Genomic DNA, 13230 nt, shown 5'->3' on the forward strand with positions numbered 1-13230 from the left:
CCTGTTTGCGCAGCCTGGTCGCGCGGCTCCGGTCGCGTGGCTCCCTGGGGGGCTGGGCCAAGTAGGGGCCTGGGCGGGGCTTGACCCAGCCCGGCTCCACTCAGCCGCTGCCTCCCACACAGACACTAAGGGGTTAGCCCCCTCTCTCCACGGGCCCCGCTTACCCCGGCTGTGCTCCTAAGCCTCAGCCCCTCCTCCCTCACAGCACAGTGTACATACACTAGCTCTGTTTGCACTGCCATCCAACTGCATGAATCTAGGTCCAGCTAGAGAAGTGTTTTTAATAGTGTTTTTCCTCTGGAACTGCCAGCCCAAAAGAGCTCATTGCCAGCTGAGAAGAGCTCAGGCCTTAGGAGCCCATTGGTGGCATGTGGGAGTGGGGAAAAAATACCAGCATCTTCTTTATGCATGGCCTATTCTTACCTACTAGATTATTGCCCAGCACCGCGGCCTTTATATTGGTTGGATTGTATCATCGCAATGAGAGTCATTCTGTTGTGTTGCAGTCTTGGGCGTTGAACCTTTTTGGTTTTACCCATTACCCTCATACCATTTTCAGAATATTAGCTGAGGAATTTTAGCTGTAGACTCTTGACATTTACCAAATGTGTTTAGGTTCAACCTATGGCCTGGAGTCAGCTCACAGAGCCATTTCATCCGTCCCACAGACATGGGGCTTTGAAGCCATTCAGTAGCAGGAGGGCTTTGACAGTCACTTTTCCAGTACTGCCATAGGGAGAAGTGCCAGCCAGCTATGGGTGTTTTCCTCATGCCATGGTAGAGAAAAGCAGCAATGGAAGCTGGGTCCTAGCACTCACCCATCCACTTACCTCTGACCCAAACTGGGTCACTCCAGTCTGCAGCCTAAAAATGTTGATGACTACTGGTCTAGGGGGTTAAGAGTGCCATTAAAATTAGCGTAGAATGTGGATTTAAACCTCTTAAGAATGCTTTAAAGTCTCACCCTCTCTCTTCATATACTATTTACAAAACTGCTGTTTCCCAGGAAATTTTCAGCGAAATTCCTCTTGCGAATACAACCACCTTGGATCCAGAATGGATTTTCAATAGCTCACAATGAAGAGAGAACCACCAGCCGTATTGCTGTTAATGTTGCATCTACTTTTCTTACCACTGCAGGCTCTGAAGACTGTTCTAGAAACTTCACCAGCACCAATGGCACTATAGAGTCACCAGGATTCCCTGATAAGTATCCCCATAACTTAGATTGCACTTTCACCATCGTGGCTAAGCCAAAGATGGAGATCATTCTTCAGTTTCTGACCTTTGACCTCGAGCACGACCCCTTGCAAATTGGGGAGGGAGATTGCAAGTATGACTGGCTAGACATCTGGGATGGCATTCCTCAAGGTAAGCACTGGAGTGAAATAGTGCTTTCTTCAGTGTCTGTCATTGTCCCATTAACAAAAAGGATAGAGAATCTGAAATGTTCCACAGTAGTTTGCATCATGAAGGTGTCTGGAAGGCTAGAAGGTGGTAACAGAGTGGTTATGGTATCTTGCTGTGACTTCAAGGAAAGGATTTTTAGCTTTGACAGACTTATGCAGAAGGCTTCCTCAACTCAGCTATAAATTCAGCTATAAAGGGGGACCTGATCATTTGGAGAGAGCCAAAAGTGACCACATACAATTCTAGCCACATCATCCCTTTGTACACTATTAGTTATAGAAACGGGTGTGCTTTAACCACACTAGCTTGGTGGACTGATAGACTTGGACCAAGCTTTGACTTGCCTTTGACTTTTGAATGGATCCAAAACATTATTGGCCTTCCCTCAGTTGAAGCTACCAGTTAAATGCTAAGGCTGCAAATCCTGCCTACTTTATTGGCACTTTGGGTTTGTGCTCAGGGAGGGTCAGTGTAGGCTTTATCTTACACATAAACATACATTTCTCATTTTCTAATTGTATCGTGGCAGCATCTTAACTAAAGACAGGATAGACTTGTTGATCACTAAGGCACAGCAGATATAGGAGAAAGACTTGCTTTATAAACGATTTATCAAATATTATATATAATGCATTGTAATACAGTGATCGATACATTAGACATGCGGAGGGATAGCCAGAGTGACATCCATTTAACCAATACCATGCTTCAGCTTTCTCTGTTCTTAAAAAAAAACCCATACCATTGTAAGTGATGGTAGTGAGCAAATCTGAAAAGCCTTCATGTTATCCCGATTGGTTCCATAGGGTTGGTTGTTACTTGCTGTCCACTACCTGTATGTTTTTGCTCAATAGTGCTGATTTGTTAAAGATTGATGTTCCCAACCAAGATGCTTAAACTAGAATTGCTCTTTTTCTTTTGCAGTTGGCCCCTTGATAGGCAGATACTGTGGTACTAAGACTCCTTCAGAGATCCGCTCAACTACTGGTATCCTCTCACTCACCTTCCACACTGATTTGGCAGTGGCCAAAGATGGTTTCTCAGCCCATTACTACTTAGTCCAGCAGGAGATTCCAGACAGTAAGCTGGAAATTTTATAGTTTCTTCTGACTTGTGTAGGTCTATGGATTGTTGCATCTGAATCTCTGGGAGTGTTTTCATCCATCTGTGCATCTGAATGAGTAATCCGGAGAGTGTTTTCAAGGGGTTGCTTCTCAGACAGCAGTACAGAGAGAACTGAAAATAAGTGTGTGTTAGCTTTTGCCTGGGCACTATTGTTAAGAATGAATCCATCTGACTTTCACCTTTTTAGTTGCTCATAACTTTCTCAGATTCCTTTTGGGGTGAAACTTTCCACGTCTGGTCTCACTCCAGGGGATTTTTGGAAGATTTCAGTAAAATTGGTGCAGCTGTATTATTGAAGAGTGGGAAAGAAATGCTCTTTTTTTCCTTGATTTTCTCAAAATACAATTACCCAGACTGCCAGTTGAAATTTCATGCTTGTCTAATTTAAAATGCCTGAAGCTAAGAATTTCAAACTTAAATTTGTTGTCTGTTCCTCACAAAGAAAGGGAAAAGATTTGATTTGATGAAAATAAGTTGTGTACTTTTAGCGTTGTGAATGCATAAACTTGTAGTGTTAACATATGCATGTTAGAAAATGTTATGTCTATTTTTTCATAGTACCCTTCAACTAGAACAGTAGTTCTTAGCATCCTTGTACCATGAACCTATGTTGCCACAGAGAAAACTTTCAGAATACTGTACCTGTCTCCCCATTTTCTAATTTGTATTTATCCAAAAAAAGGGTGGGTCTGGGTGATCCCAATTTGAGCACACAGGACTTTAGATACTTAGAGCAGTTTAGACTACCAGACACTCACCATTAAAGGCTGTTGTGCTAAGGACTCCACAGCGAAGCTACTGTTAAGGAGCCCTGCCTCAGGTATGTCTCAGTTAAAAAAGCCTGAGATGGGACTGCATGAGTTTGTGTGTATTCCTTTCCCATCCTGCTTTTGTGTTTTTGCCCCCCTTTTAAAAAACAGGGAAATTAAATGTTAATTCAACTTAAAATTTGAAAAATTAAAAGAGCAAAATTATTCAAGAGACCAATTCTGTTTTCACTGGGCGCGTCTACATGCACAGTTAATGCAAAACAATAAGCTAGGGAGCTTATTGGTTCCAGATACGCCATTTGAACTTGTGCCCGGGACCACAGCATGTTAAGCTTGGTTGCAGCAGCCCCAGCTGGCAGGGGTCAGACTGCCATCCCTGGGTTACTCCCCACACTCAACATGCTACGGGGGGCCTGGCTAGAGCACGAGGATGCTTCAGTGTGGGGCATGTCACAGGCAGCCCCCATGCTGAAGCACTCTCATGCCCCAGCCAGCCAGAGCAGAGTCTTATATGTGTGCTGCTGTGGAGTAAAAAAACTCTGCAGCAGGATAGGACTTCCATGTACAAGTACTATCCTGCTGCAGAGTTAATTAGTTTACTGCAGCCTAATAGGGACACACATGTAGACACACGATGTTTACTGTATAGCTAATAATCTACTCCGCAGTAAACGTCTCATGTAGACATGCCCACTGAGACTTTAATGGCACCCCTGAGAGTATAATTTGCTTAGTGTTTCTAGTGCTGTGTATAACATGGCCATGTTAAAAAAAAAAATGGATGTTAGTAGAGCAATGTCATTGTATGCAAGTTGAGGGCTTGGCCAGCTTAGTTCTTTTTTGCCATTTTTTTTTGTTAAATGTATCTTGCCCCTGCTTGTGGGACATATGCCACAAAATGCACAAGATGTGCATCCTGGCTGAATTATTGCACCTTTAAAAGCCTTAAAAGAGAGGAAATTCAGAAAGCAGGATAATAGATTTCTCAGTCTTAATTGGTAGGAACCTCCTATGATCCTGCTTTTCCACCTGGAATAATCCCCCCTCCACCCTCTCTGTCAAGTCTGACATAGACTCCTGATCAACCATTATGTTCCCATCTGACCTCAACACCTCTCAGACTTTGCAGAGTGCGTTTCTTTCATGCCTTCCCCATTCCTTGCTTTGGCTGTAGTTAGGGTTCATCTCCTAGCTTAAGAAATTAAGTAGCTTTACAGCTAGGTGAATGGTTTAGCACAACTTGATGTGGACAGGAGAAGGCAGTCACATATCAGAGGTGGCCAAAGAGTGTGGAGATGGCATTTACCCAATTCTAAAAGTGGGAAAGTTCTTAATAACACAATCCAGATAATACAACTGCCAATAGGTCCTTCTAACCCAAGGCCACCCCTTGTTCTCACAGATGCTTTCACATTAGTATTTGCAGTGATTTTGTGTGCTCAGATAGCCCTGTGTAAATACATTCATTTTTATGGGCATAAGGATTTGCTCCAGGATTCTGGGGAGTAGTTTTATGGCTGACTTCCAACTGGAACGGAAGTATACAGGATTTGTAAACTGATCTGTGCATGTGTCTGCTCTAGACTTCCAGTGCAACATTCCTTTGGGGATGGAATCTGGCAGGATCTCCAATGAACAGATCAGTGCCTCCTCCACCTACTCAGATGGGAGGTGGACCCCACAGCAGAGCCGGCTCAACAGCGATGACAATGGATGGACTCCCAATGTGGATTCCAACAAGGAATACCTCCAGGTATGTCCTGCTCCCTGTGGGCAAAAGGGGAGAACAGAAGCCCTAGATTATCCAGGTAGAACATTAATGTGCTGGGGAAGCTGGGCTCTTGATATTAGGCTTAGCAGCAGTTGTATTGCCAGACAGCTGGCGTGGCGTGCAGTGCTGCACTGACCTCTAAATTTCTTTTGTCAAAAGCATGATCTGCTGGAGTTCCCACCAGTCTTGTCTTGTGAGGCAGTGCCGCAAGGTAGCTGGCATTGGCAGGCACCGCTGGGAGAGCTTTGTAGCCAGCCCTGGCAGAGCAATGCAGCAAGAATGCATCTCTGCGGGAGGCGAAGCCAGCCTTGGCAAGGTCCTGCCACTGTACTCTGAAGCTTCAGTGCCCCTCCCCCTCCACGCTGCTTTGAACCAAACCGATTCTCATGCTGTTAAATTGACCCTTGAAACATGAGGCTTGTAGGATTTTTTATTGCCTCCATGACTTGCAGGGAATCAGCAATGGGTTAGCTGCTGCTGCTGCTGCTGCTACTCTTCAGCAAAGTCAGCCTGACTGCCTTTGTGCAATGAGCCAGCCCTGTTGACCCATTAACATTCCTATACAAGGTCTGACTTGACCTCATGCCCCCTAAACTTTGATGGACTTTCCAGAGAGCTGAGAGCCTGAATGCTGCCACTTACAAGGACCATTGACTCTGCAGCCATCCTGACGGCCAGAGCCTTAACACAGTGTTGTGAAAGAGTGGCTAGAATAATATTTATTCTACTGGAGATGTAGCAAGCATTGGCAGGGTGGACTTCAATTAGGGGTTTTACAGAGCAAAGGCTTTTGTTAGGACCTTGTTTGAACCATACTCTTGGTCCATAAAGGGCTTCTGACTGCATATATATCACGGGGAGATGGTGCATGCTAAAGGGCATTAAGAACTTGAGGTAGTGAAATGTCATTGCCTGAAGCAGATATCTAATTCTTCATTCATGGCAATGCTACCGAGCCAGCTCCTGTGACCTTTTTTAACCCAGATAACTAAAAAAATGGAAAACCATGAACTGCAGCTCTTGCTACTTGGACATCATGATTTTATTTTACACGGAAAAGCTTGGCCTCTGTCCCATTTAAAAGGATACGAGCTTTCAATTTTAGTGAAGATCCTGTTGTCTTGTCTGAGGAGACACTGTATAACTTTCATATACTGGCAAACTTCAAGGTCCTTAACCAGTTTCACCCAATCCTTGTGCTGGCTAAACCACTGCTGAGGTCAAGCCCTGTGGGGGGAGTTTTCCTCCTGTTGAAATCAGTGGGAATTTGCTTAAAGAGTGGGTAAATGTTGTGTAAGGACACCAGGATTTTGCCCTTGTGTGATCTTTGGCATATTAGCACTTACACCACTTCCCCTCCACTACCACTTATTCTTTATTATCACAGTGGTGCTTAGATTCCCCAACTGAGACTGATGCCCCACAGACAACGGAGAAGACAGTCCCTGTCCCAAAAAGTTTACATACAGACAAGATGGGCAAAGGATGGGAGGGGAAAGTGAGGCACCTGCAACACACCTCTGCCCCCTGAAATGAGAGACTGGAGAATTGCAGCCAGAAGGCAAAACATGAAGCACTTTTCTCTGCAGCCTGTGTGTGGCTAGATCTAGAGTCCAGCAGGGTGAAAAATGATGCTGGAGTGATTGTGTTGAGTGTCCAAACCAGTTTGATCCTTGCACGGGACTCTCAAGACAACTCTCCAGCCACTGCAGGGCAAAAGTCACCACCTTATCTCTGTTTTATACCAAACCCCAAGGAGATTCAGTATTAGATCACAGCTAGTTTAAACTGACAAAGTGTAAACCTCCAGTGTAGGTCCATGGACTGGAGCCACAGCATTTTGCAGCAATGAAACATCTGCTCCTCAGTTTTTTAAAATAAGGGATGATCTAGTTTATGATGGGTCTGATGTTTTTACCCCTCTCTTCCTCTCATCTCTTGGAAAACCCAACAAGGTGGACCTTCGTTTCCTGACGGTGCTGACAGCCATTGCTACCCAGGGTGCCATCTCCAGAGAAACACAGAATGGCTACTATGTCCACTCCTACAAGCTGGAGGTCAGCACCAATGGTGAGGATTGGATGATGTTCCGGCATGGGAAAAACCACAAGGTAAATGCGTTTCTCCATAGTATTTGCATCTCTGTGAGTCTAGCAATCAGCAGAAGAGTGGGATATAATATAATATAATTTTTGTGGGGGGAGAATGGGTGGGAGTTGCTGCTTGCTGACACTGTTTAGTCAGGGTTGAAAGAATCTGTGATATGGCTTTCACCAGAAATAATCCTCCTCATCTGTGAAGTGATCAGGAAATCCTCATTCCTTGGAAAACCTGGCTGCTGTTGCATCTTGCTCAGTGGAGAGAGCCTGCAGCATGTTCTCTGACTGCAAATGAAGGAGAAAATGCCTGTGTTTTGCCACACAAGATTCATGGAGCATTTATGGCCGGAGCCCCGTCTGCATGCTGGGTTAACAATCACAAAACCACATGAAACTGCAGTTCAGGAGTTATTGAGGCCTGGAAATGAAAGGGCACGAATCCTATGAGGGGATCACAATGTCCCAGAGAATAAAGCGAACAATAAATAATGAGGAGCAATTCAGTTTGTCAAGTATATGGGATCTGCAGTAGCAGTCGTGGTTGGCAGTGATGCATTGAGTCCTCCGTGCTTGTGCCTCTTCTGTCCGCATCTCCCAGTTGTGTGTAGGCATGGGGACTGAGATTGTTTATGAATATGGATATTTGACCCTTTGAGATATTTGATCCTTTGGATGCACAATGGATGCTCGATGCAGGAGACACTCAAATGATGCTCTGGGCAGATGTTTTTAGGTATGATGAGGTGAGGAGCTAACTGGCAAGGAGGGGAAGTGACTGCTCAGAGTATAGCTGTGTATAAAACAATAGTGTGTCCTAAGAGGTGCTGCTCTCTAATTCCTCCTGGCTACACGTTCTCTTTAATTAAGGGCACTTCTGCTCATCAGTATGAGGTGTGGCTGCTGGTGCTGTTGCTTTGCCCTCCCCCTCACTGGATCATGTACATATGTACCATGCAGCAAAGGCTCCAAGAGCAGCTGCCTCCTCTTCCCAAGTATTTCAAGTTGTTCAACTGTTCTGTTAAATTAATGGTCCACCCCTCCACTGGCAAGGCCAACGCTGGCATGTAACTCAGGTTTGCAGAGATTTGTTCTGTTCTTTCCCTCATAGGGTTTCATCTTCCATGTAAGTGTATTTTTTAATATATGTCTCAGGCTCAGCTGAGCTCCACCTCTCAGAGCAGATGACATCTGTGGTACTTCTGTGACCCCCATCCCTCCCCAGTCACCACTGCTCTAGGGTCTGAGTGCCTCAGCATCACCAATGAATTTATCCTTCAGCACCCTTGTGAGGCATGGAAGGTTTTTATCCTTATTTTATAGAAAGAGGTTCAGTGACTTGCCCAAGGTCAGTAAGGAAGTGTATGTCAGAGCACAGACTTGAACCAGTATCAACTAAGCCATGCTTCCTACTGAAGCTCAGTACAAATTAGTTAGCTTTATAAGGGTCACAGAACCTTACCTCCCATAGCCATAAGTTCAACCCAGATTCCCAGATCCAAATATGTGGGCAGACTGGATCTGGATCTGTGCTTCGTGGCTGGGGCATATCTCTAGGATTCATGTGATTCCAATGTTAAACCATACTGTGACCACTTCTGTATCATGACTGGATCTGGGTCATCTGGGAAGGTTTGAAGGACTTTGCAGACCTTTCAGAGAACCCAGTCTGAGTTTCGAGATTATAACAAAATATAAGGCAGGTAAATTTAAGGCTTCATGGGGGACCATTTTTAACAGTTCAGGCACAGGGGAATGGTTGTAAGAAGGACAGTTAGAAAGATATGATGATAAACAGCCTAGTCAGACTGGTTTTAAATTGCCATTTTCAGGAAATCCACTGTTCAGAGTCATGGGCGATTGGAAGTGGGCCTGGGCAGGGAGTTTCATCACATGTGACTTTATCCTTCCCATCCCTGTGAAGCTGTAGGTGAAACGCCAGATCCTAAGCTGGTATGAATCAGGATAACTATTGTTTTTATTGGAGCTAAGCTGTTTTATACCAGTCAGGCCTAGTCCCCAAAGTGTAAGAACCTACAGCCTAGATACTCCAGTGGTTTCAAGCCCTGTAGCAGCATGAATGACCAGTGGAGGATCTGACCCTTTTATGTGTGCAAAGAGCTCTCAGCTCTGTAGCCTCCTTCAAGGCCATTTTCTCTCTTAATTTTTACAAGTACAATCTCTTCCTCTGCACTTTTTTTGTTCATTCCAGTCTCTTTTCTCTTTTTGTACCTTGGCCTCAATTTATCAGACACCTCCTGAGGCTGGAGAATAAGTAATTGCTTTTCAGTGGCTTGCCTACCCCAAAATCAGGGTGAGCAGCTCCCCTCCCCTTTAAATGATTTGCCTGCAGCAGCCCAGCAGCAGGGCGAGTGCAGAACCTCCTGACTCAAATATACGTCCCCGAGCCCCATAGCACAGCTCAGCGCATCGAGCACTGGAGGGCTGGCTGCGCTTTTCCTTTAACGTTAATCTCTGCTGTTCCTTCATTAGGAAAGCTCCCAGATGTCTGTATTTAATGTGCAGATTCCACCCTGTTCATGGTGTGTCAGTGCAGCACTCTGCATGGTTCGAGCTGAAATAGTTGAGCGAACCGTGCCAAATAGATTTGTCAAGTCTGCCGCAGTTTGATTTGATGCCATGAGGAGTGGGGAGGGGCAGGGGGGACTCTATATTTCTGTGTATATGTGTCAGCCCATAAGAAGCTGTTCTGAATCTCTCCCTGCTGCCTGGGTAAGGTGGGCTGGGAGCCAAGCTTCATTGGTGCTACCAGGAGGTCAGCTAACATCTATATCTTCATCTGAAAATTAGAAAGAGAGTCAGTTTAGGAGATGTCGGTGGGAGGGAGGGGAGGAATTGCTCTCTTCAGAAATGGGAAGGCAGGTATGACCTCCCCACCACTGTTACCAGTGCTAAGGAAGAGGAAAGAGGAGGATATGCTGTTTACAACAGAATGTGAAAACTCAACTTCAATTCCCCAGCTGCTGTCAGCATTGATACAGTGCACTAAAGGCAAGGGAATAGGAAAAAGCAGAATAAAGTGGAGGAAAACAAGATTAATGAGAGCTCAAGGCAGTGGGGGATGGCTCTGTTGTTTTCTTGCAAGGCGCTACTACTGCCTTTTGGAGTGGAGGGAGGGGAATGGAATTGCAGACGTGCTGCCTGAGTGAGGTCAGGATTAAAGTCTCTCTGTCTCTGTGCCTGTCTACCTCGTCTGTTCCCATTCAACTGGTGAAGAAGGGCATGCTGTACAGAAAGAAAAGTGATTACAGCTCTGGGGGTTTGCAAGCCACCTTCTCTCAAGAGTTAGTTCAGAAAATGGTGCACATCTATAATGCACCCCCATTAATATACATACATGTGAAATAGACCTGCCTACTACATATCAGTGTCTCTCAGGAATATATTTATACATGCATGCATGTACACAACATGGGTCCAAAGTGCCACATGTGCATCTGTATTTTAAATGCTCCAAAACCCATGAAGGCTTGGGTGTGGCATTCTGATCAATCTCTATAAATGACAGCAAGTCAGATTTGGGAGCTTCATCTCTGTTGTACATAGTGTTAGCACTTGCTGCACACGAGACAGAATCAATGGACCCACTAGGCTGTATTTTCAAGCGTGATATAGTAGCCATTTATATCATATAAATCATTTTGCAGGCATTTGTACAAGTGAAACAAAAAATATTGGTTCTGAAGTGTTAAGTGCTCTCCACTCCCACTGTCTTCAGCTAAGGGGCTCAGCCCCTGGCAGCATCAGGCCTTACGTTTATGTGTTGTTGCTAATCTCTTTATACAGCCTAAAATGCATCAGGATTTAAAAAAAGAAAAAAGAATTGATTGTTACTGTTAGTACATTTCTCTTAATAAGCCCCTTCTCGTTAGCAATTACTGACATCACTGAGTATTATGAGGCGGGTATGGATCATATCAGGACCCAGTTCACAAAGACATAGGAATGAGTGCTTGGGGACCTAAGTTCCATTCCTGACTGCCAGTGACCTCAGACAAGTCATGTCAGCACTTTTTTCCTCAGTTTTCCCACCCGTAAAATGGAAATAATGCAACTTACCCTCTTTTTTAAAGTGCTTGTAGATCATAGGATGAGAAACACTAGACAAGATCTCAGCTGCAGTCACTGAAATTTTCTTAATAATTCTAATGGCTGTCTGAGGACTTGTTTGCTATCTGGCCTCCTTTAATTATATCTTAAATTGGTGCATATAGAAGGGCAGAGCTTGCAGATAACTTAGCACCCTCAGCTTTCATTAGAAACTGATAGTGGAAGGCACAAGGTACTTACAGTATCTAGGTAGGGACTATCAGGGGTGGCTCTTAGGATAAGTCTGCCCCTTCTCTAATGAGTTCTTCTCCTTTTGGTTTTGCCCAAGGACATCTGGACTCAGTAATCTTAGTGAAAGCTCAGTTCTGTGGGTTTTTTTATCTACAGAGTTCAAGAAAAGATCTAGTGATCTGCTGGCAGTCTGAAACCTCATCTGCATTAAGATATTATACTGCAGATGTTTAACTCATGTCTCTCAAATCCTGATTTGCTTCCACCCTTCCTGCAGAGTAAACAACTTGTCAACATTTGGCCCAGAATTTACCCTTAGTACTGTACCCAGGAAGTAAGATCCTGGGTTTCCTAGCCCAGAGGTAGCCTTATACTTTGGGACCTCACTTACCCTTGGCAAGATAACTGTAGATCCCACTGCCCTTGTATCCCAGGTGATACCTTGATCCAGGACCTCCCTAAGTACGTAGGATTCTGCTTGTCCTTAGCAGGCATAAACTGTGATCCGATAAAGGTTGTTTTCAATGGTGGCTCACTGCCCAGTATACATAGTGCCCAGTCCTGCAGGTAGTATGCAGGTCATACTGTCAGGAGAGGTGATGGCAGGTCAGTGAAGTGAGCAGAATCGGACTCTGCTGCTCTCCAAATGCTTGCAGGAAATTGTTGCTCTTTTATCCTTTGTTCCTGGCTTTAGTAAATCTGGGACTGTCCATCTCTTCCCCAGAATCCTCATGCCACCATTTTACATCCTCTCCATCTAACAAGAAAAATTATCTCCCCTTCTTGTCTCCTTCATGCTTCTCTGTCTCAAATCCTGAAACCCTAATCCTGTTAGTGTGCTCTGTTCCAGGGTTGTGTCTCCATAGGGGTAACATAATCCTGCAGTCAATCTAGTAGGTCCAGGGAGGCATGCACAAGTGCGTGCGTGCACACACACATGCACACCACCCTACATGGCACAGGAGGGAGAAGAGAGCTGCTGTTATTCCTGCCCCCACCCTAGAAAAGGGAAACCTTTTCCTTTAATGTCCCAAAAAACTGCAGGGTGACAAAAACAGCACTAAAAATAAACAAGGCAAGAGGTCATCCCCAACCATAAACTTCCTTTTGGATTTAATGGCGTTTTTCTCTCCTTTGCTTCACTTCTGACTCTGCAGCTGGCAGAATTCCCACACCCACTGGAACTAATGCAGCTTAAAAAATCCCTTCACCAACAAGGGGAAGTTTTTAAAATGAGGAGTGTCATGAATCTGATTTACAAGAAGGGGTGGGTGTTTGTACAAAACCTATCCTTGCTGCCTCTAGTCTCAGCATCTTCCCCTTTCATTTGGTTTCTGCAGCAAATTAATTAAGGAGGTCAGCTCTCATTGATTCTCAATTTAATTTTACATGTAGCCTGGCCGAGTGGATGGAAACTGAAGTCAACGTAAAATGTGAGGAGGGGACAAGCAGATCTTTGATGCTGCAGTGGAAACGTGTTGCCTTGACTGCTTCTTAGAAGATGCTTTTAATTTGTTAATGGTTTTCCCATTTGTCTTCTAACTCTGTCACCCCTGTGTGCGTGTGTTCTCCCTTTCATACATATATCAAGATTGCAGCCAGATTTTCAGCTGGCGTGAATCACTGCAACTCCATATAAGTCAATAGAGCGATGTTGATTTACTTCAGCTGAAAATTTGGCTCCAAATATGTGCTGAGTGGGTTGAAAAGTGTAGTATTTTGGAGGAATACTGATGTTCTGTTTTATAGGAAAGAG

At 44.7% G+C, this 13230-nt stretch overlaps 1 protein-coding gene and 1 long non-coding RNA gene across 8 annotated transcripts in view; one reads left to right on the forward strand and one right to left on the reverse strand.

The window, feature by feature from the left end:
- Positions 1 to 13230, forward strand: part of NRP2 (neuropilin 2) — a 131630-nt gene that overhangs the window by 51054 nt on the left and 67346 nt on the right. For all 6 annotated transcript variants that reach the window (XM_014594201.3, XM_014594200.3, XM_019492013.2 and 3 more), the window contains exons 4-7: positions 1141 to 1371; positions 2335 to 2490; positions 4889 to 5058; positions 7032 to 7187. In XM_014594201.3, the coding sequence (XP_014449687.1) occupies positions 1141 to 1371; positions 2335 to 2490; positions 4889 to 5058; positions 7032 to 7187 (713 nt within the window). The remainder of the gene's footprint in view (positions 1 to 1140; positions 1372 to 2334; positions 2491 to 4888; positions 5059 to 7031; positions 7188 to 13230) is intronic.
- LOC109284280 (uncharacterized) overlaps positions 1 to 13230 on the reverse strand; it is a 184417-nt gene that overhangs the window by 18104 nt on the left and 153083 nt on the right. The window lies entirely within an intron of this gene.

Source organism: Alligator mississippiensis, chromosome 4, assembly GCF_030867095.1.
Source record: "Alligator mississippiensis isolate rAllMis1 chromosome 4, rAllMis1, whole genome shotgun sequence".
NCBI lineage: Eukaryota > Metazoa > Chordata > Crocodylia > Alligatoridae > Alligator > Alligator mississippiensis.